The following is a 24,564-nucleotide window of genomic DNA, read 5'->3' as shown; positions in this document are numbered from 1 at the left end:
CTGCGTTTTACGAATTCGAAAGACACATGTGCGAATTTCATTGATCGAAATGCTAAATTAAACGAACAAGTTGCAATTTTGAATGACAGAATGTGCAGCGACGAGGATTTCGCTGAATTGAATGAACCTTTTATCAAATGGACTGACAAAAGTGCGAAATTGGCCGAGAAAACCTATATTACCCCCTGCTTTTGAAAGAGGTAATGCTCTTTCAATGTCCTGAAAGCTCACTCAAGGTGCATTCCGTGCATAGCAACAATAGATATGCGTGCTTTGAATGAGAGCAGCGAATCAAAATACAGAGTACTGATTGTATTTCTAAATCAACAATTGGAAAACATGTTGGACAACGGTTTAGCAGAGTTAGTTAACATACTCTACATTTGAAAGATCGAACGTACCACAATGATAACGAACTAACATGCGCAAATGTACGCATCTTAGAAAAAGATATATAAAAAAGACCTTATTTTCAGTATATTCCGATTGGGCATTACAGGATCGACAACAAAAACGTAGCCTCCTAATTCGACTCAAAGGCACACGGGGGGGGGGGGTCATAAAGCTGTTCGCAAAGTTACGAACAACTTACAGGCGACTGGTGATCAGTTCTGATGTGCTATACTTATATAGCACATCAATACTTATTTCGATAATCCAGCACAAGAACTGATCACCAGTCGCTCAAGTCATTCGTAACTTTACGAACAGCTTTATGAAACAGGGCCCTGCATATGCTTCCATTGCGCGTGCCAGTAAACTCCAAAACTGTGTGCGTTGGAGCGTCTGGGTTTCTTATTGTGTTGTTCGTCATACAGCATACCTGTTAGACTGTGTATGCATGATAATGGGCATTGTTACATTGAAGGGCCTATTTGCCGAATTTCCTTGATACTACACAGTACAGACCACCGGTATGCTCGTACGGGAAATACCGCCCTACTCCTGCACTATTAAACCGAGGAAAGGTTGATGTGATGTGCTAAGAGCCGCCAAAGATGTACGACGTCTGTGTTGTCGGAGGTGGCATGGTGGGTTCTGCGGCCGCCAGGTGGCTGTCACTGAAACGGGAAACGAGAGTTTGTTTGATCGGGCCTCGAGAACCTACAGACGAGGTCAGTATACGTGTATTATTAATTCCATGTATTATCGTCATCTGATTCACGACAGCCCGAATCTGTGTCACTCATTTTCGTATCTGCCTGACCTACACGTTAAACTAAGAGTGTTAGCTATTTCATTTTCCCCCTTTTTTACCTTTTGGAAAGTGCGAGAATTGTGCATATAACACCCTTTGTAATAGTCATAAAGCGGGTATTTCATTATATCTATATACAATGTACTGCAACTTCTTTTCAGTTAACGCATTAGACAACGCTTAATACACCCTGTAACAAGACGAGTGGACGAGTGCTTACGGTGTAAGCACGGAGATGCGAAGATACCTATAGGTATCTTCGCATCTCCGTGTTTACACCGTAAGCACTCGTCTTGTTGACATACACCAAAGACAGGTTTGCTCGTTTGTAATTCCGTAAATTAAGCTCTGGAACGTATGGCATTTTTTTTTCGTCTGCCTTTATTTCATGGAGTGACAATACTACGACCCAACAATACCAGTCACTCTATAAAGGCTCTCTTTTTTTACAGAGAGAGAGAGAGAGAGCGGGAGAGAAAGAGTATCATGTAACCATGGACATATCCAAAGAGCAACTATGGCTCTTTGGTTTATCCATTGATGGACCGTGTTAAAGATCAATGGTGTAACCACAGTCATGTGATACGTAGTATCGCAGTAATCATTGACAATCTGGGATAAGTATATCCACTCTCGTTTCCTCACAATAGGATCGATGTCAGAACAACAGGTGCATGTATTGGGGTTTTCAAGCGTCCAGTGTTCGACATCTAGCGCCCATACAACGTATAATAAATGGTGCATGCGCGTGCATGGTTTGCATGCTTATAGTAATACTTATTAATTGTTGCACTATCTTTGATAGCATACTTTCGTGCCAAAATCCTACTGTATGATGCATAGAGAATGTTGGACGAATGTCCCACAAGGCAGCAGTCACTCCTCAGTGCGTTCGTAAAAACACGCCGGAACGTGGGGGGGGGGGGGGGGGGGGTTCTGTGGCAAGACACGTAGGGCCTACTCGTCAGTTGCATGTACACTATGAGGTGTAATGGACATAAAATGCTTAATCCTAAGCAGCTAAGGTGTTGTATGTAGAGATCGGTTCCTGGATAGGTAGAGCCTTCACAACCCTGGCTGCATATCGATCAGTGCTATAAAGTCGGCAGAACAATTATTGCTCGAACTATACACCTGCTAAAACAGATGATACATAAACCCCTCTTTCTATCCCAGGGGAATGGCAGTGATGGTAATATTTCCCCTCATGTCTTTCCTTCATTGATGTATATCTATGCAGGATGCAAATGTTGGAAAAAACGTTGGAAAATGTTTTCCGAGCCTTTTGTTAAATATGTTTTGCCTATAATTTATTTGTTTGTTCTGTATTGAGTTTGTAAGCCATTTGTATTGTTTCATATACTTTTGTACTTTGCATGTAACTTTGTATGTATTTTGTATCGTTTCTATGCAGGGCCCCTTTGTAAATCAGTTTTTCAACTGAAAGTACCTTCTGAAAATAAAACAGATTACAAATACATTGTAAATAAAGATAAATCAGTGCTGTTACTTTTCTTTCCGATAGTTTATACTACAACAACTATTTCCTATAATGCATTATGTGATTATTGTCACTGCTCATGTTTTGTTGTTCGCTTATTTTTTCTGCTCGCTATCTTCGCCCCTTGATCCTTCCAGGAATGGAACTCCCCCGACAGGGAGATCTTCGGCTGCCACTATGATGAGGGGCGCATCACGCGGGAGTTGGACCAGGACCCCATTTGGGCCTTGCTGGCCAAACGTTCGATCGAGCGCTACAGGGACATCGAGAGAGAAAGTGGTAAAGAGAAGACACAGGAATATAATGATACAATAATATAGGCCTACGCATCCCATATGTTTGTTGAGGTATTCCCAATGTTTATGATTACAAAATGTATGAACATAACTATCCCGTCTTCGTGGTCTTTGGTCTGTGTTGAAAACAATTACATTGTTTCTATGTTTTACTCGACATTCCAAGATGTAGAATGTAGCCATTTGTTTGCTAAGGGAATTGAAGGTACCATTGTAGTCCATTTTGTGCCAAAACAGCGGAAACATTAATGGAATAAAACGAACCAGAGTGAATAACACGATTTTATAAGGTAAAAACACAAATCCGAGGAATACTGTATATATATGACATGCTGAAATTGATCATGTGATAATATTACAGGCTGTACATTACGTAGATGCATACAATAATAATAACAATGATAACAATAATACGTTCATATTGTATTGCAAGCCCAAGTAGTTTCTTGTTCAACGTGAAGTTATGAGAGCGTCTCCTATTATGAAAAAAAAATGCGTTTATCCTGATATCATAATGCAAAATGTACGCATACCTTAAACCCGGTTTTTCCTTCATCCGTAATAATGCAGGTCTGAAATTTTACGAAGAGGTCGGCTGCCTCTTCCTCGATCCCAAGGGTTCAGAGTCAAACCAGGCTTGCAGACAGACTGCAGACTCCCTGGGAATCAAACATGAGATCCTGTCTTCCGGAGGAGTCCACTCCAAATTCCCTTACTTACGTGTAAAGAAAGACACGGAGGGCATTTGGACACCCCATCGGGCCGGCTTCATCAGCCCACGAACTCTGGTCTCCGCCCAGCAACGGATCGCTCTCAAAAACGGATGCCGCATCATCAACGATGTCGTCGTCAAGGTTGCGGAGGAGCATCAGGGGGTTGGTGGTCGACATGAACGAGAGGGAGGAGGAGGAGGAGGAGGAGGAGAAGGGTACGTGAAAGTCACCACAAAAACTGGCACGGAGATTCTGGCGAGGCGTGTCCTCCTTTGCTGCGGCGCCTCCACGAATTTCTACCACCTCCTCCCACCGGAGAAGAAGCTTGACTATAAAAGTTTGAGAACTCTAGTGGTCCTTGCAGAAATGAGCGCCACAGACCTGTCAAGATTTCGTGGGATGCCATCTATTGCTCACTGGGATAGCTACGTGCTTCCTCCTATCAAATATCCAGATGGCAAGTCTTTCTTCTCTTTCTTTTTTTTCCCTCTCCTTCTTCATTAACTTTTTACTTGTTTGTACTTTGATAATTGGAGTAAAAATCAAAGAGAATAGTGAACGCTCCATGAAGAAACATTCTTCATTTTATTCATTCATTCTTCTCATCAAAGATTCATTTCAAGAATGTTTCTACAAAGAATTGACAGAAAGAATAAGCATAATATTACACAATGACGTATTGAAAAAAAGGAAAAGTTATCAGGTATCATATTCGCTCAGTCTATAATTTACACAATATGCCATTGTCTGAATTATTACTAGATAGATTACTAGATAACTAGATGCATGCTAAGGCACTATTTTTTTTCCTTTCATTCTCAGGCAAATTTGATTAAATATTTATTTTGCTGTTCTGTTTTTTTATACCCATCTTGTATTATATACAGAGTATGTCCCCCCGCCCCACGTAAAAAAAAAATAATAAAAATGATCAAATACATGTTTATCGTGTAGTCATATATACAGTGTACATTCCAGTAAGTGGTGAAATCATTAGAAATTTATCTAGTAATTGGAATCGAGACTGTATTTTAAGCACAAGTAAAAAAAACCCAAAATAAACAAACAAATGAGAAAGGGTAGTGCTACCTCGCACAAAACAACTACTAAGATAAATGAATAATCCTTCACAATTTAACTCCCTATCATAAAGCTAGGAAAGATGTAGCAATTTATCACGTCGTTCCAGCCATCTGTGTGTAGTACCTGCCGTTTTCAAACAATTAAGTTACTTAACCGCGTACAGATTGTTACACTGTTGACTCCAGCGCTCCTCAAACCGTTCAGGTTACTGATTCCTAGTGGGTAAAACGCTTCGCGTATCTATCACAATGTTTGTTTGTTTTTTGTTTTTTTGTTTTTGTTTTTGCGTTACAAGGGGAATTCAAGCGCCATGTATTACGTAACTTGTGGCATGGGATAGGAGTTTTAACGTGATTAGCTTTAAAGGGACTGTACAGTACTGGTTGAGGTGGGAATTCAGGTTTGTAACATTCCTAAGTGAGATAATGAGAAACCTCTTATAAAATATGAAAGAGTATGTAATTTTAAGAGGGATTCAACGTTTATTTGATGAAAATTGGTTTTAAAATGACTGAAATATCCCAAAAAAGTGATAATGTAAAAGGCAACAGGCCACGCCTTTTATTAGGATCTCTTTGTTTCACCTTGTTTTTGGATATATCAGCCACTCAAAACCGATTTTCATCAAATAAACTTTTGATACCCCATAGAATTGCACGCTCTTTGACATCACATAGAGTAGTTTCTGAATATCTTGCAAAACGTTAAAAGTTAAATCCTCACCTCAACCAGAACTGTTCAGTCCCTTTAACCTATGTGTGTATAACAAATGGACCTTGCATCGCCAATATCTTTGAACTTTGATTTTCCTTGGAGCTTGCAAATGCATTTGTATCAACTCGGGCGATGTAGGGTTCAGTCAACCGGCAGGCCTTCGAAAAGACGCTTATTTTATTTTCAGCTCGGTCGCGGTGATCTTCACATGACCGCTCGAACCGAAGAAAACGTCTCCTTTTCAAACTGCGATATCTCCGTGAATAATCAATGTTTTTCAACGATTTCTTTTGCATCTTTATGTTAAAGGACAAAACGTACTAGACATGTAAAAATATAAAGTCCCCACACTCAGAAATATATAGTACATGGAGGATAAAAGTGAGGTTAAAATCACAAAATCAAATATTGAGAATAGACTGTATTTTGATTGAATCATTTCTTAATTCAAGAAAATGTTTATACATAACCAGGTCAATTATCTCTTTAGATAATTGCAGGTACACATTGAACATACAATACAAATAACATCCGTGAGATTAATGTGCCAGTATCAACAATATTATTTAACACTAACAATCATAATAAAATTTATATCAATTCTTTAAAATATATATGTCGGACGTTTATAGAAACTTCACACTCCGGGTGGACCAATAATCAATCAATGTTCTGCTTTTCTGTTTTCTGATTTCGTTTTGTACAAAATCAAAAACTCCATTTACTTTCCCATTGAAAAAAAAAAAATCCGTGGTCCTAAAAAACTGTAATGAGCCTTCTTTCGGTGTATCTAATTCCATATTACATATACAAATATAGAATATTACACATATACTATACTAATCATCAAACTTTAACATTTTGCATACTATAGAGATAAACCCATGAACTGAGAATGAGAGTTGAATTCTAATAAAATGTGTATCTATATATACTTTTTGTTTACTTTAATAATGACGTTTAATCATCTACATAAAGGGTATTAATAATATTTCATCCGTTGAGGTCATAACCATGTTTACATTGAATATATATATATATATATATATATATATATATATTCCAGAAGAGGGTTAAAACAATAAAGAAATATAACTGGGGATGGATGGTCGCCTTCAAGAAAAAGAAATGTTCCCACAAAGGGCCTGACACACATCTCTGAAGCCTGCTCTACAATCAATTGATGTAATCTACCAAGAGGGTGCCCTGAATCTACTAAACAACTGGGTACATTATAGCAAAAGAAAAAAAGGCAATAAGATCAAATCTTCTGCCACCTAATACTGTTTAAAACCCGTTTTCATTTTATATTTTTATATTTCACCTCACAGAATAATTTCATCTACCAAAATTTATTAAAATATCTCACTTATACAAAATGTGAGGGAAATCAATCAAAAAAAATATTAAAACAAACTTAAATCACCAGATTTATATATCAATACAACTTTTGAATTTAACCATATGATGGACGGATTTGACTTTCCAACGTTTATGTGTAGGTGGTGTGTGCAAATACTACTAATGTTGCCAAAAATGATAATATCACACAATCAGAAAACGTTATATTAAACATACAATTCAGTTTCAAATAATTTACCTGTGTATACAATATATTATCACATAACATTTTCAACAATAACATAATATCAGCAATATGTTAAACTTTGATAACATATTGAATTGGGATTTGGTACTGTATACGAAACCTGATTATACTGACATATACGGTGCATCAGACCATGTTTGTTCGTGTCTGCTGTAAAATATGACAAAAGAAGCTAGAAGTGCAGCCTTGCTTAGGTCATTGTACAGCTCCTTTGGTTTCTTGTTACAGTTACACTTGGCGAGGATTTGCTTTATTCGAGTTTTGTTTTCAGCGTCAATGAATCCCCTTTGTCCGACCTCAATCGCTTCAAATGAGGTGTCGTAATCGGTTTCATTCAGATCTCGAACCAGGTCTTTGTACCTCTCTATCTTCCTTTTGTGAGCGTCTTTTATGTTGCTCTCAAAAGGAACTGTTAACTCTACTAACATAATCTGTTTGGGATCGTGCCATACGACAACAAGATCTGGGCGTTGGTTAGTTACCAAGATGTGCGGGGGTACAGTGCCTCCTGCAATCGTGTGGTCCCCTACATCACAATAAACATCGAAATTATTAATTTCTGTGCTCATTATAAGGGTCTGGATAACCTTAAGAACATTATTGTGTCGCCAAGTATACCTTTCCAACATCGATGGACAGTGTGATAGAATGTGGTGTAGGGTCCCTGTTGTATTTGGACAGAAGGGGCACTTATTACTTAGTCTTTTTCCCCAACGGGATAGATTTGAATAAGAGGGTAGGGAATCAATACACGCGTTAACTGCAAACTTTAAAACATTTCGAGGGAGATTAAACATAATGGATTTCCATATGAGGTTTTCTCTCTCGAGCAGTAATAGTTCTGTAAATTTTCCTTGGCAAAGGAGTGGCTCTATCTTTTCTTTCCAGTATTTTACAACATCATCCTCTAGTATTTTGTTTATTGTCTTCTTCACTGAAGTCCAGGAGCTATTGGTCTGTACTCTAAGCTCACTTACGGCTTTCACATGGACACTGTGACAGACGGTTACAGTGGACTGCTTTGTTGTCCACCTCGACTCGCGTTCCAACGTGGAGTCTAGGGCGTGGTTAACTACGTCGTCACCAGCTAGTCTTGATCTGGTATAAGCTGAACAATTGGCTTTCCAATAAATATCGGAAAAGCGCGGGATGGCCATCCCTTGCGGGAGATGTACGGTTGCAATGTTTGCCCCTCGACTTGGGATTCCTAACCACTGTTTTAGGTAGCCGTCTGTCATAGTGTCTAATACATCAAGATGTGATTTATTCAGTGTATGCACACTCATCATGAATCTCATGGCAGGTAATAGATACCGGACATATATGGAAACTTTGTACTCCGGGCGGACCAGTAATCGGTCGATGTTCTGCATTTTTTTCTCTAATTTCGTTTTGTACATAATCAAAAACTTCATTAGATTTTCCACTGAAAAATATCCGTGATCCTAAAAACTGATGTGGGCTTTCTTTCAGTGAATCTATTTTTGTATTACCAATACGGAATGAGATATCACTTGGAGTACCGCTACAAATTGACAGACTTCGACATTTTGCAGGCTTCAGGGAAAGACCCATGGACTGGCAGCGGGAGTTGAGTTCTGATATGATTTTTTTATGGTGACGTTTATTATTCGAGATCAGATTTTTTAATATCAGTTGTTTCTGAGCCCAATAAAATCATACATCATCCGAAGCGAAATTTATCTAGCTTTTCAAAAATACCACTATTTTTGAAAAATACCTTGTAACAGGGTCAGGATCCAGCAAAATAGCATCCATGTACACATCCAAAAATGCTCAAAACTTGGTGAAGTCGCAGACGACCTTAGTTAGCCAATCACAACCCCGCGCTGTGACATCATTGGCATGGCGATTCTGTCGAATGAACGAGGGTAACTCGAAGCACTCCGAAAATGCTAGATTCACTTCAACTTCTGTTCATTGTTACTTTTTTGTGCAACAATTATCATAATGGTATTTTCTCTGCCTTTTTTTCTATATTACTGTCTCAAATAGTAAAGAAATTGACTCACGTCCACAAAAACTTATTTCAGTCCCACACACTGAAAATTGTGTTGTTCAGTTGCACTACAAGGACATACCTATAGCTCGGCATTGGTCGTGTGTCGTGCATGTCCATCACGACTTGTTGACATGATACAGTTGTGTTGCCATGTAATTGTTGTTTTAATATGTTTAATTACAATGATTATCTGATTCTACACAAAACTTAACAGTGAGCAAGATAAAACCTACCGGTTATAAACCCTGTCATACTCTGTACTTTTTGTGAATTAATCGTTTGTATGAGTTGTAATGTATCGTATGCAGTGATAGAGTCGGTGGGGGAATGGTTCGCATCTTCAGGGAATTTATTGACACATCTGCGCAGGAAACATACAACATATATCATATTTCGGCAGAAACATGCACATCACACAACACACACACACACACACACACACACACACACACACACACACACACAAACACACAAGTCACATACACACACAAACACACACAAGAGTAACTTGTCCTCCCGTAATCGAGTCTATGACGACTAGTTGAGAAAATACAGTTGCAGCATGGCTGTGCTATTCAATGTTTTGATTTAACAGGTTTTCTTCAAATTACTCATGTATACAGGAACTGAAGCTTGGTTATCATTATTTGTTTGTCTTAAATTCTGATAAGCTTTTGGTTTTTTGATAGTTGTGATTCTTTGTTAAACTGCACTGTTGTTATTTATCAATACATGTACACCACTAAATTTCAACAGCTGATAAAAAAAAAATCCTTGCAGATTATTTTATTGAGATTATTGGGTTTTTGGTGTATTCAGGGGATACTCGGGGATATTCCCTGTCTGTGTAAGTTCACGGTTTAGAAATATGAAAGAGAGCAGTATATGAATATGTAGTATTTCCACTAGACTACTGTACAGTTTCCCATTTATGAATGATGTAAAGGGGTGTATAAAAGACATACAGAATCTGTATGAGCGAGGAGCAATCACTATGATAGTTTGTCAATCGTGTATAGAATGTTGTCACTGTCAGTTAACTCTCAGTCTACTGTAAGTAATCCGATTCTCCCTTTTGTATTTAGTGTGGTGAAGAGTTTGAAATCCCTTGAATGTAGAAAAATAACAATAATATAAGAGGGCGACTCAGAGCTCCTTGATAGAGCGATATTTTTTACTAATAATTCAAAGCCCGTTTGCTCAAAGACAGGATACCTAGTAACCTACACTATTTGGTTTTCCAACAACTACTCATTTTGGTTAGAAACGTCCCATTTTGATGACGAATGATGATAAAAATATCATTCGGAATACGTGGCTCAAAATCTCCCAGATTTTTTTTTGATCTATCCTGTGTGGTACTCTCCTGTGGTACCATGGAAATGCTGTGTGGTACTGCCCTGTGGTAATGCTGTGTGGTAATGATCGACCTGTGGTACTGTCCTGTGGTACTGTCCCAAAATACCACAGGACAGTTCCTGTGGTACTGTTCTGTGGTACTAGTCCTGTGGTACTGCCCTGTGGTACGTCCCAAAATACCACAGGAATTCCCGTGGTACTGCCCTGTGGTACTGTTCTGTGGTACCGGTCCTGTGGTACTTTCCTGTGGTACTGCCCTGTGGTACGTCCCAAAATACCACAGGAATTCCTGTGGTACCGTCCTGTGGTATGTCCCAAAATACCACAGGACAATTCCTGTGGTACTGTCCTGTGGTACTTTCCTGTGGTACTGTCCTGTGGTACTGTCCTGTGGTACCGTCCTGTGGTAATTACCACACGAGTACCACAGGACTTTTTCGTAAGGGAAGCCTTTAGGGTGTCCTCTGTAGGGATCTAACTTCAACTCAGAAACTCTTCGGACGATTTATTGCGAGTTATTGGGGATTACTTGAGTATAATAATACATTTACAATGTACACGCCCTCGCGTGCGAAACAAATAATATCTCGTTGGTATTCAACTATGACAAAAATCAAAGCTGGTGAACTCCTTTTAGAAATCGCTAGTAACGCGTAAATTCATGCGCATGAACACGCGTAAAAACGCCGCCTTTGCTGAAGGATTGTGAAATGTAGCTGTTCAAAGTACATAACGTGCGTTAATCTCGTTGGTAAGACATCCTAAAGCAAACAGACATATACAAAAAATAATAATGTGTAACTTATGCGTTCCTTTGTTTGGAAATGACCCTTAAAAGCGCGCATGACGTTGGATACAAGTGTGTCACGACGCAATGATTGGCGTGTGTTAATGTGGTGAAAAAAAAATGGAAGCCCAATTGCTTCTCACTGTTAGAAATCTTTTACCCAAAACGTAAACATTCAGACTGGTAAAAATTCAGTAATTATCCTGCAAAATGATAATTAATGTCCCTATGGAGCGGAATCTCTAACACTTAAGAACTAGAATACACTTCATCCTCTCTTCTTCTTCTTCTCTCTCTCTCTCTCTCTCTCCCTCTTTCTCTCACACACTTTATCTCCCTTTCAGTAATACGAGCTGTTTGATTTTTTATCTTGAAATATTAGAATAAACTTGATATTATGTGTCAGAACTTGAAGAATGCAATGAGGCTTTAAATGTATATCATATAAACCTATGACATACATATCCATAAAAAAGTTAATATATAAGATACATTGTTTATATATATATATATATATATATATATATACATATGTATATATATATATATATTATGTAGTATATTATCTTTTTTAATCATTCATTATCTTTTTTAATCATTCGTAATGCAGGAAAGCACTATCTAAAGCTTGGTTTGTGGCCAAACGAAGCCGAAGAGGTGGCGGATCTCTCGGAGTCCGCGGCGTGGTATAGGAGCCACGGGAAAGGATGGGATCTAACGAAGACAATAACAGTTTTCAGGGCTCTTGTTCCAGGTATACTGCTTGACGATTTATTGCCATTGTCATTGGTAAAATGTAACAGTTACTCGTTGATCTAACAGTAAGTTCCAACATACTGATACAGATTTGTAAGTTAATGTTCACTAAGTGATGGGAATGATAAACTCTATCAAAGATATGAGCGTGTAAAAGGCAACAAGATGAGAAGTATGTAGGCCCACGTCATATAAACAGCCTCCCTCTTATTTGTTTTTTGTTTGTATGTATGTACGTATGTATGTTTTATTATTAAACATGAGTCATTGTCGGTTGAGGACAGGTAATATTCTGATCGTCAAGTGTGAGGCGTACGTCGTACATGGTGTGCCATGCGCTGTGCGTCGTCTGCCGTCTGTCCTCCTTCTAGCGTCTTCTTCTTCGTCTTCTTCTTCTTCTTCTTCTTCTTCTTTTCCACTCCCTCGGTTTATGTCGGAGATTGACGAGCGTGAATCGCAGATAGGTGTTCAGGATAGTGCACCTTCCTATTTAATAGCTAGTTGATATATCAGTGGGCAGAGTTGGATGAATTGATGTTCAGTCGGTTATTATGGAGTTTAAATATGAATGAATGGAACTCATCAAGATATTGTCATGAACAGACTGAGGGAGGTTAGGGTCATATAGTAGAAGTTTGGCATGCGTGAACTGAATTGAAGTCTGGGATGCAATAGTCGTTAGAAGGAGAGGGATGGTCCAGTATGCGCATACTGTTCTGCTTGATGAATTCTTGGCGGATTCCAGTGGTGTAGCTGCAGGTAGCAACGCAGTGTACACTGGTCTCATCTTGCTCTTTGCATGGGGGTATGCGGGGTCCACATCCTTTTTTTTTAAATCTTGTGGAGTCTTGTTTGTAGCAGGTATGTGAATGTTAGGAGTTGAGCTCTTGTTGTCAGGGCCTGTCGGATGATATGGGATGGAGGGTTTGAGGGGTAGAGTATCCTCGGGTTGTTGTGAGTCCAGTGCATCCAGAATGTAAGTGAGGGCTTGAGATTAATCTTTTCTGTGAGGTCCTTTTGTGTTGCTGTTGCGATGGTATTTCTGATGAGGCGTTTCCATTGGGGGTATGGCATGAAACGGTTAATGAGATCATTGAGCTTGGGCAGGTTGTATTTTGATGGAGTGATCTTCAGAGTGGAGGTGAATGGGGTGTTGCAGCTTACCGCATGGAGAAGGGTACGTCGCTCAAACCTTGTGTGGTCTAGGTTGAGGGTTTGGCCAAGCAGTAGGGGTTTTTCATGATCGATTCGTCGTGAGATTTGGTTTCAGCCGGTGAGGAAATATATACTTTCATCTGCAGCTGAAAGGGGCAGACGGATTATCCGCTTGAAAAAGGTGTGTTTGCGGCTGGTCGAATTTGGCAATCACGCTTTTTGTTATATGGTATATGGTCACCCCATAAAGCATGCGAGGGAGACAGAAAGTATTCCATAAGTGTGCGGATAGTGTGGGGATAAGGACTAGAGTATGGTCTCCAACCCCAGAGAGGGCATAGAATGTTTTGAGCCCTTTTGCGGTGATAGTGTCTGTTGGGTCGAGCAGGGTCCCAGATTTCATAATCTCAAGATGCTCATAGGAGGTCTTTTGTTCGATGATGGCGCCACTTATTGTCTATTGCATTTGACTGTCGGATCTTTTCCCATTCATTACCACTATTGCACTCTGTGAGGGGTTAATCTTGTAGTGTCACCTATCGGCATACATCTGTGTCACATTTAGCATCTCCTGAAGTTCACAGGGAGTAGAGCTCAGTAATGCTACGTCATCCGTCAAAATGATGACTCCTCAATATCTGTTCAGGAAGGTGCATCCAAGGTTTCTGGTGCGTAGTTCTTTGCTGAGATCATCGATGAATAAAGTACTCAGGGAGGGCGAAAGGACTCCACCTTGTCGAACTCCCTGGGTGACGTGAAAGGATGGTGAGATTCTCTCTTGCCAGTAGACTCTGCTTGTTATACCGTCATACATATCTTGGACGACATTGTTTGTTTAGACATCCAAGTGGCCAGCTCTGAGTTTTCCTATGAGACCCTTATGCCATACTTTGTCAAAGGCTTTTTCTGCGTCAAGGAAGGCGATGAAGTGGGTTTCTTTGAGGCATTGTTTATTTCTATGGTGAGTTCCAGAGGGGGAGAGGTAAGTTGACAGGAGAACTCTTTGCGAAATCTAAATTGAAGTTCGTCCGGCATATTCTGTGATGCGAGCTGTTTATCGAGGTTCGGTTTTATGCATTGCTCCAGGAGCTTGCCCAAGACGGAGGTAAGTGTGATCCCACGGTAGTTTGTGGGGTCCACCTTGTCCTTGCATTTCCCTTTATGAAAGGAGAGGATGATGCCTTCCTTGAGGGACCGTGGGCAAAGTCCACATCTGATGATGGTATTTTACACAAGTAACAGTAATCTCCGTGCACCCATCTCCAGGTTTTTGAGGTGCTCTGGGGCCCGTTGCATAAAAAGTTACAATTATGGTAACTTTGCCATCCAATGGTAAATGCCATGGCAATAATACTCAACAGTCAATCAAAATCAAGAATTCCAGGGAAGTTACCACTGGATGGCATAATAGTAACTTTTATGCAACGGGCCCCTGGACTGATGTTATCCTGGCCACTTGCCCTTCCGGTCTTTAATCGTTTGGTTGCCTCGCAGAGATCACGTGAGCAAGCTGCCAGTCGCTTTTGTTAGAAGGTTCCGGATAGCTGTTGTTTGGGTTGATGACTGTTCTATCTGCCTGGGTGGGTGATGAAGCAGGATCATGTGCTAGATCTGAGAAGTATTTGTGCCATCCCATTAGCACATCCCCATCGGCGTATGTTATGCCGGCCTGCGAGAGTGAGGTGGTCTCTCCTCCATTGCGAAAGGTGTCTCTGTTCCGTTTGATCAGTCGGTAGAACAATGCTTGTTTTGAAGTTGAGGCTGCTTCGATCTCTTTCATAAGTGAGTTCTTCTGCCGTGCTCTGGCCTGGCGATGACTGCGTCGGAGGTTCCTTTTTTGTTTGATGTGGTTGTCATAGAGGGTTCCTTCTTTGTCACCACCACTCTTTTGCCATGCCTTCCAGGCACCATGTGGAGCTTTGCAGTTTGGAAGACCACCATGGCTTTCATTTTTTCTTCCTCGATGGGAAGGGTAGCTTGAGGGAGGAGCTGATCATACATCGGGTAAGTTGCCCTAAAAAGATTTCAGCCGTGACAGAGTTGATCCATCTGGCGTCTGGGACCTCTTGGAATATGTGCAGTGCTGAGGTTTACATTGGGAGCGAAAAGTGTTCCTTGATTTCTTGTTTGATTGCCAGTTTCCACTTGATTTTTAATCTCTTTAGCGGTTTACCCATTATGGCGTGGGCTGCAGCTCTCTTTGTAGTTTTGTCTGGGGAGAGTATTCGATTGGTAAGAACCATGAGATGATCTGAGTCGTTGGTGGGACCGTAGTCAGTGATGTTGGTGTTATGAAAGAGTCTGACTTGTGAGGAGGGCACTAGGAAGCCATTGATGCTGCTCTTCCGTCATCAGAACAGTAGGTGATCGGGTCGTCGTGGCAGTGTAGAGCAATGAGGCTGGTGAGAGAGTACTGGTTCATGAAGTCCTTCAGGATTGACTGTGTTTTCTCGGTCTTCTTGTTGCCAACAATATCTGCGTTGAAGTCTCCGGCTATGATAATATTGCTCCCTGTGTGGAGGATGTGAGTTGCGATATCACTGCAAGGCAGGAGTGGTACTCTGCCTGGTCCGCAGTAGACGTGCCACAAGGAAAGTAAGAGCATTATGAATGTAATGCTGTCCCTGTTCTGGAGAAGGGTCGTGATAGCTATAATTATATGATTCTGGAGAGTTGGGTTGGAATTTCAACCACTGAGATGGTGATGGATTACCGGATGAATATCGTAACACCTCCTTTTCCCCTCTGCCCTAGTTCTTAAGCGGGCGATAATTTCAACATTTTTCTTGTCCTTTAAAACTCGAGGGCTTCATTTTGACCAAACATGGCAGATATTATCAATGAGAAAGGGGGCATCTTTTTTTTTTAAATGGCAATGATGTCCCTACAGGGGCCAAGTTTGGCAGACATCATCCATGGGGAAGGGGAACACTATTTGTAGTAAATGATATTCAAAACCAAGCCTTGGGTGTGGCTCCAAATACACCAACTTTGCTATAAATTATTGTCAGAGGTTTTCACATTTTCATCTTTTTCTGGAAAATGCAAGGCTTGATTATAACCAAACTTTACAGGAACCATCAACCTAATGAAAGGGGATGGAGGAGGGAGGTAATTACACTTTGTTAAGATAGTGTTGGTGCCCCCAGGGGCCACCCTAGGTCGGGGCCCAAGTGCCCAAAGTTTGGATGGTGTTACCCAAGGGGCCTGCAGCAATTCCAGAATCCCAAGATTTCCGAAACATTATACCTTATGTGGAGATTCATGAAGTTGAAGACTGTTGTTCAGGTGAGCATTAGACCCCGGGTCACCTGTCTCTTGTACAAGGTCGTGTAATTTGTTAGAGTTGGATAGCATACGATGCCACAGAAAAAAAAAAACACTGCATCCCTATAATTGTTCGACAGCTAAGTTAGTTATTTCGTGGTCACCTTTAGCCGAATTCATGCTAAAGACATTTTGTCAGATTGTATTTGTGTCTAGTAGTTAACAAACCTGAACCCACTTCCACAGGTGGTTTTATTTTGCTTTGGTCCGTTTTGTTTCATGATATTTTGTCCCCTTTGTTATCTGTACTTTTCCTCAAAGACCTGAAGCCTGTTTCCTTGGTTACGAACTGCTGTCTCACAACACTCACTCCATCCGGGCAGCTCTACTGTGACATGGCTTCGCCTCGGGTCGGAGTGCTGGCTTGCATGAACGGCTACGGCGCGAAGTCTAGTGACGAGATCGGCCGCATGGGGGCGCTAATGATAAGCAAAGGTTCATGGAACCATGATCTTCCCACCGAAACTTTTAAACTTCGGTTCAAACCAGCGAAGTCGCACTTTGTATCAAAATATTAACTATACAAACTGGACGAACAGATGATGCATTTAATTTCGTACGATTTATTGTGCAATTACTTAAACGTAGAGGACAAGTTCACCTTCATATACATGTGGATTGAGTGAATGCATTAATATTAGTAGAACACATCAGTGAACGTTTGGGGAAAATCTGACGATCCGTTCAAAAGTTATGAATTTTTAAAGTATCTGTGCAGTCACTGCTGGATGAGAAGACTACTACAGTATAGGGTTATGATGTCACATGCGTACAACGATATAAGGAAAATATAAAGAGAATTTCACAAAATTTTACTTTAAAAAAATGCACATTTCCTCGACTTGTTACTGACGTATGTTAAGGGAAATATTATTCCCCTTGCCTTCTGAAAGAGCGAAGTCAAGTGATCTTTTATTAAGCGAGAAAAGTGAAAATATGTTGAATTTTCATTATCTTTTCTTTATATCGTTGTACACATGTGACATCACAAGATGTAGTAGTCTTCTCATCTAGCAGTGACTGCGCAGAAATTTCAAAAGTTCAAAACTTTTGAACGGATTGTCCGATTTTCCTCAAACTCTCAATGATGTGTTCTGCTAATAATGCTGCATTCAGTCAATCAACATGTCTATGATGGTGGACTTGTCCTTAAGTTATATCATTGACTATAAAGGGTACAATTCAATATGTTTTATGAATGACGAGGACCAGTAGAATTAGACCATCACAATAACAGACATTGTGGATATTTGTGGTATTGTAGATTGTTGCCGTACTTATCTTTTTTATCATGATTGTTGTTATCTTTACCCTAATCCTCACCATGGGTATTATCATGTTACCGTAATCACTTCGATAATCAACTGTGTTTACTTTTGTTAGTCACTCTTTGATTATGCGTTCTTAGTCATGTTAACACGTTTATAAATACGCGAGACTGAAAGTCTGCGTTCAGGATCATCTCAATTCCTTTCATGATGATTATATGCGTCAACAGAATGATGCAGCATGCAGAGAAGAAGAAGAAGAAGAAGAAGAAGAAGAAGATACATTGCAGGGCATCATGTCTCCCCCGCCATCATCCACCTCAAATGCTTCACAGACCTGCATTTTCAACAAAGTGAGAGGTTCTCGGAGGGTGACTTCAAAGAGACTCCTGTTATTTTTGTTTTTGTTTTTTGTTTTAAATAGTGAGGAGGTAAACTTGAAGACCCATACTTTTTGGTGTCTTGTAAGAGCATATCTGGCCCCTTGACCCTATGTCAGCTTTGTGTATCAATTGGCACAGACAACTCCACTGCTTTGCACACACTCCCCAATATCCCTGGCACAGAAAGGGCTAAAACAATATTCTATACTCATGTCTTTCTCTGCTCTGCACACCTGCTAATACGAAGTATATCGTCTCTATGTTTGTATTGGGTAACTATGCCCTTTAACAAAGTCTGGTTGTCTGACAGCCCGGAAAACCGGATTTACTCTAAACATAATACAACTTTATATTGTACAAACTATCGTCTCTATGCTGTGTTGTTTCTTTAGGGAACTTTGCTTTAACCGCCTGGAAATTGGATTTACTCTAAACATATATAATTGTATATGATTAAGCCAAACACATATAGAGATCAGAAGAAATCCCTCGACTTAAGTGAATTTTAACCCTCACAATTATAATCAGCATAATGTTTTAATTCGGGTAGAAGTTTTCTTCGACTTAGTCAATTTCTCGACTTGTGTGAGGTCGAACTGGACAAGTCGACTGTACTTTATAGATATCATAAGTCAAATGCAAACGCAATGAATGAGTGACAAGCATGCAATGAATGAGTGACAAGCATGCAATAAAAGCAACTTACCTTGGCACTACGATTAATCCATCGCTTTATGCTTAGTTCTTTCTTTAACCAAGCTACATGCTTTTAAATGGTGAAAACTTTGCAAAGGTGTGTGGTCAACAGGCGATCACTGTCTTGGTGCCAGAGACAGAACCTTCACCGTCTGCCCAATGTTTCTTTAATGGTTTCCCCTATTTCGAAGTTGCTGAATCCAAATCTGGATGGTGCAACTCTTGCATCTTTGAGCATGTTGAGGGTTTTGAGGTATTCAAGCTGGCCGCCAAAATCTGAAATTCCCGTCATATTTCCTTATCAACCATACACGAGAAATGGAAAATAATTATGATTCTTGACAATGTTTCGAGAGTTCTTAATGCTAATTCTGGATTGATGCTGCTCTTTTTTTTCCCTTTAGTGTTTTGAGATAGGCCTATCCTAGATGACAGACGAACTGGCCACCAAAATGGCCGCAATATGGCGTCAATATCTGAAACTCCTTCACATTTCTTTTGAAATGGGGAAAATTGAAACAAAGTGATTTTTAGCCTCTTTTCGAAAGTGATAAATCCCATTTCTGGATGGTGCAACCCTTGCATCATTAAAGGTTTTGAGATATTCAAGAGGACTTTCAAAATCTGAAATGCAACCAAAAAAAAAAAAGCCTGTACAATTGTGTATTTCCTTATGAAAATAGTGTTCTTAAGTGATTCGAGTTATGGAACCAGCATTTCGTACTTTGTGTATACATTTCAGTAGAACGAATTTGTCAAATTAGAAAGAATGGTAGCCTTCTTTGTTGTTGTTTTTGTTTTTTGTTCTCACGTGTCACACACAACTCGTTTACATCACAGGGTATCTTCACATCTTGCGAGACATCTTGGCGGCCATTTTGAAAACTTTTTTAACGGCTTTTTCGCGTAAGTGCTACTCAAGTTTATCTCCTAAAAAAGAGCTACTAATTTAAGCTTTTAGTACGAGTGATAGAGGCGCTTTCGGGATATCTTAGTGTGGCGGGCATTTTGGATACTATTTTCGCTGATTTGACAAATAATGTGCATGGCTGAAATGTTAAATAAAGATACGAAGTACAAGTGTATTACGTTTCAGTAGTGGTTGAACTTCATGAATCACTGGTATTGAAACACATTTTTTGTTTTCATCATCGCTTCATAATGGATAGGAATGTCAGATTTTGGCGGCCATCTCGAATATCTAAAAATCCTCAAGGATGCAAGAGTACACGGTCGGAACAATGTAAAATAATGAAAAAAAAACCAACAACGGGCGGACAATTAAACACGACACACAAAACACGCAAAAAATATATATATATATTAAAGTAATTGACTTTGGCACTCAGACAAATGTGAGTGCTTTTTTGCAAACTCGCTTAAGAAATCATACGAAATTTTTATCTACGGTGTGCTTTGAAATAAAGGCGATATTAATAGTACACCACTGTGTTGACGGTAGTGCGCCCTCTTTAGTCATTTCGTGTTGTCATTGTCTTCAAAGTTGGTTCGAAGTGTTGGACCGAAAACAAACGCTTGCACCATCTCTTGCACACTAACGACAAAATTTAGCGCGTGCACGTACAAATAAAATTAAATGCCATTCCGGTCTTATCTGCACTTATACTTCCATAACATTTGCCGAACACTAAAGCTCGATCTTGTCATGCCAGACTGAAGACACAAATAAACACGCACACACACAAATGTGCATAAAAGCAAACGAAAATCATAACTTATATACACTGCGTTATCACAGTAGGCCTACTGTAAATTCACAGTAACTATTGTCTTTCTTGGTCGCCCTTGTCCTCACAAGACGGTCAAAAAAGGCGAAGTTCCATGTATAAATCGCAAATGGCCTTTGTAACGAGCCAGTGACTCTCGCACTGCCATTATCATTCTCTCTCTTTCTTTTAATACAAGTGCAGTATGTTACTTCCTGTGCACTGGTAAGCATAATAATAGTAACAAATGTATTTGCTGTGACGTTAGTTTGAGGTAAGAAAAAAAGACAAGAAAAATATGTGTGACATCAAAATAATACATGGCGATTTCTTTCGTCTATTTCTTAGATCTATTTTTTGTATATATATATATATATTCTGTTATATCATTCTGTTGCGTGTGTGTGTGTGCGTGCGTGTGTGTGTGTGTGTGTGTGTGATATGGGTTGTTTTTCTGATTTGTTTTGCTCTGCTCTGCGTTTTGAAGTGAATGGATGTTTTCATTGATTTGACTATAGGATGTACATAGTGATACTGAGAATTACGATTATAATTATACAATTCCCCTGTCAAGAGAAACTCTTGTGCACTCCGTGTGATCAAGCTAAACAGGCCTCGTCCTAACCAGAACCTTATTACCAACTATGGGAAAGTGAAAACATTCGGTATACAACATGTCATAAATATTTCACAAAGTCATGCAGTCCACTAGCGGAGGAGACGAACGCGGTTTTTGACTTTGAACAGTAGATCTTTGTTCTTCGGCGTCAAATTATATGCATTGTCATAACACATGACTGAATGACATAACGAGACTCGCCACCTCGACATGGCACGTTAGCCGCGGCAGCAGCTGTCTGTATGTGGTTAGCAATTAGCCCTCCTCAGTAATGATTTATGAAGTTCAAAGTTAACACATTGTAAGAATATCTATTGCTAGTGAATGCGGGTCCTCCATACAAAACTCGTCGTAATGTAATCGAAACCTTTTGACGGAGGTGGTAGAATGTAACTTCTATTTTAAACAAAGGTGTTACAGATAGGATAAGACTTAGAATTTCATCTACACACATGGATAGCTTCAGTACAAAATTTAATAACGTATCACGCATTACCCGGGAGGTGTTAAAGATGAATCCGACTTCAAAGCACTGTTAACTTCTGGCGGCCATAACTGGCGGGAGGGGGAGGGGGAGGTTCCAAAGAAGAACAAAAATACTTTCAATGGGTTATATTCAATGAGCCTGGTGCGTTGCTATGTCAGTCCATAAATCATCTTTTGTTAGACATATTTGAAGCCCCCAGTTAACAATTATCATAAAAACAGTACCCAAACCGAATTGACCTGTAGATGGAGTAACATTACCATTTTTTTAAAACCCAAACATTGCTGACATTATGCAACCGGTAAGGTTTAAATTCTTGTACACATTGGAGGATTTAAAAGGCACCTAGTGGCATGTCCATTCCCGCGGGCTATGTTGGTGTCAACGTCACCATCATGGCGGCATCTCGTTTGGACAGCTGAAGCTCATGACGCCAAAAGTGATACCCCCCCCCCCCCCCCCCTCCTTGCTTTCCGGGAAAAAATGATAAAGCCGACACAACCGCCAAAATTATGGAGTTACTTTCCAAAAAACTCACAATTCCATAACATTACGTGAGTTCCGTTTTCTAACGATTCTGTGTTGCTTTAGACACGTTATGATTCCAATTAATGACCCACGAGAAAATATAACAGGAGTTAAATTACCATAAATTACGTAATGTCTAAATTGATTTGCGTTCAGTGCATTTCGTACGACGTTTCCACCCTTTAAAATGCAAGGTATTTATCACCGAAAAAAAAATCACCACTGTCTCTTTGGCATGCTTAAAAGTGGCTGCGAGTTTGACACAACCTTGCGCATATCATACGAAATGACAGTTACTCAAAGGTTCAGACTGGATGCTGCTATGGTTACGTTATACGTGTATGAAGTGAGTACGGGTATGAATATACACACAAGCTTGCACTTTCTACACACATTCATTACCGCTGAAGGAAGACACGCTCTTAAGAAGCTCAGTAACAATTTCAATTCAGCTTATATGGCTCAATCCATTATCGGGTTGGCATTATCGGTTGAGTTGCAAAATAATTGTACGCGGTAAAAACAGATAAAAGTAAACTGATTCATCACACAGTCCATGCTGTACAGCCATAACAATGTTATGAAAGGAAGATGGAGTCGAAGCAAGAGCAAAACGGAAATAAACCAATCGTCTCTTAGGTTTGGGTCGTCCAACCTGGCGAAACGTCTCTACGTCCTTCTCTCTTCACAAAATTAAGTAAGATATAAGTCTCAGGGGCGGATCCAGGAATTCTGTAAGGGGGGGGGGGGGGCGATGCAACTAATATTTCTGGTGCCACTTCCGGGTTTTATTTCATTTTTTTCTTTTTCTTTCTTTTGTTTTTTTAACGAAAAATAATGGGGGCGTGCGCCGGTTGCGCCCCCCTCTAGATCCGCCACTGAGTCTTCAATAGTCTTCCCTACAAAAACCGTCTTGTTAATGTACATAAGGCGTGGGAAGCTCCAAGAAAAGCAACCTTGATCCAGCCCCTACCCCCCCCCCCCCCCTCCTCCCATCCTTTCCACTATCTCTCTTTTGGATGTCGTAGAGGCTGATTGTCATTCATAGACAGACTGCGTTGACTTTTTTTTTTCGTTTGTTATCTGGGATCGGAAGTATCAAGGTAGATTCTGCATGAATTTTCATTCCGCGCATTCATTTCGCTATCTGGCAGTTATTTGTGAAACCAATTATGTTTGATCGAGTGTGTGTCTCATTTTTGGCTGCAAAATTCTGTCCTAAATCCTAAAACGATGAGCGATGGTATATACACTTCCACGACATTTCACTGTTTTTAAGGTTTTGAATGACATAATTATGTATAAAAACCATTCAAGCACGATTTGCATTTGAAGTGCTTCATTAACTCTGCTGTAAAAGATATTGTTACCTCGTATCTGATTAAGTTTTGTAATGTACGTTTGCTGTAAAAATTCTGGCGTTATTAGAGAGCCGGTAGCGTGAATGCTCTCGGATGCACGGATATACTCGGATACAGCAGCGGCACTCGGATGTACTCGAGTATCTCCGCAACAAATTGTTAAGCTTTATCACTCATCTTCCTGTAATTGTGACAGTGAATCACAAAACCAACTAATAGCTGCACTCAGTGATTTTGTGTGGCGGCTCAAAATAAGGTGAAACGAGTCAACCTGGGCAATTTTGATTTTTTTTTCTTTTTTTTTTTCTGAAAGAACAATACTTCTCCTACATTATTGTAAAGTTTGTGATCATAAAACGACGTAGAAAATGTGTCTTAACAGTTGTTGTTTTTTTCTGGGAGTTTTTCTTGTACAATTATAGTGTGATTAGGTGTGTCTTTGAGTCCTCTTCTCATTCCTTAAAACCCTTTAAATATTCTTTACTTTCAACTCTTAATACTTAAGTTATGAAAGGATGATGATGTTGCACGGAACCCGACTCGGTATATAAGCGCTTGAGTGACCCTATACTTCAGAGTCTCTTTTCTCAGTACACATTCTTTCATAAATGTGTGCTTTCTTTCCAGTGTTAACAATTGATTTGAATTGAGTTATGCATCATTTTAAAGCTTAGAGTCTGTTCTTTCAGAATCTGCTCTTAACTAAAAATCCATGTCTGGCCAATTTTGTGTGTTTTTTTTTTATGCAAGGTGACAATTACACATCTAGCCGAAGAATCTTGAATGGATCCGACCGTTACCGATGAGTGTACGCTTCAGAGCACATACTGACTGACCGATACCGTTTTCGAATTCAAGAATAGCGATGGGCAGACCATGAATTGGGCCACCCATGAAATTCCCACTCTAACGGCTCTTTAAACCTTGCGTATTCTAAGTACTTCGCTTTTCTTTAACTCTTTCAGAGCCTCTCT

The 24,564-nt window shown here is 39.9% G+C and overlaps 1 protein-coding gene across 1 annotated transcript; it reads left to right on the top strand.

The window, feature by feature from the left end:
- Positions 1-998: 998 nt before the first annotated feature.
- On the top strand, positions 999-22,123 carry LOC139728356 (N-methyl-L-tryptophan oxidase-like). The gene is made up of 8 exons (XM_071639301.1): positions 999-1,115; positions 2,837-2,978; positions 3,566-3,874; positions 3,917-4,165; positions 11,894-12,037; positions 16,783-17,024; positions 18,020-18,142; positions 22,043-22,123. The coding sequence occupies exons 1-8, from the start codon at positions 999-1,001 to the stop codon at positions 22,121-22,123; spliced, it is 1,407 nt and encodes a 468-aa protein (XP_071495402.1).
- The last annotated feature ends 2,441 nt before the right edge of the window (positions 22,124-24,564 follow it).

Source organism: Diadema antillarum, unplaced genomic scaffold (assembly GCF_040938485.1).
Source record: "Diadema antillarum isolate AM-2024a unplaced genomic scaffold, OU_Dant_1.0 seq00000175_RagTag, whole genome shotgun sequence".
Lineage (NCBI taxonomy): Eukaryota > Metazoa > Echinodermata > Echinoidea > Diadematoida > Diadematidae > Diadema > Diadema antillarum.
Note: the sequence above shows the minus strand (reverse complement) of the source record. Positions and strands in the feature narration are given on the sequence as shown.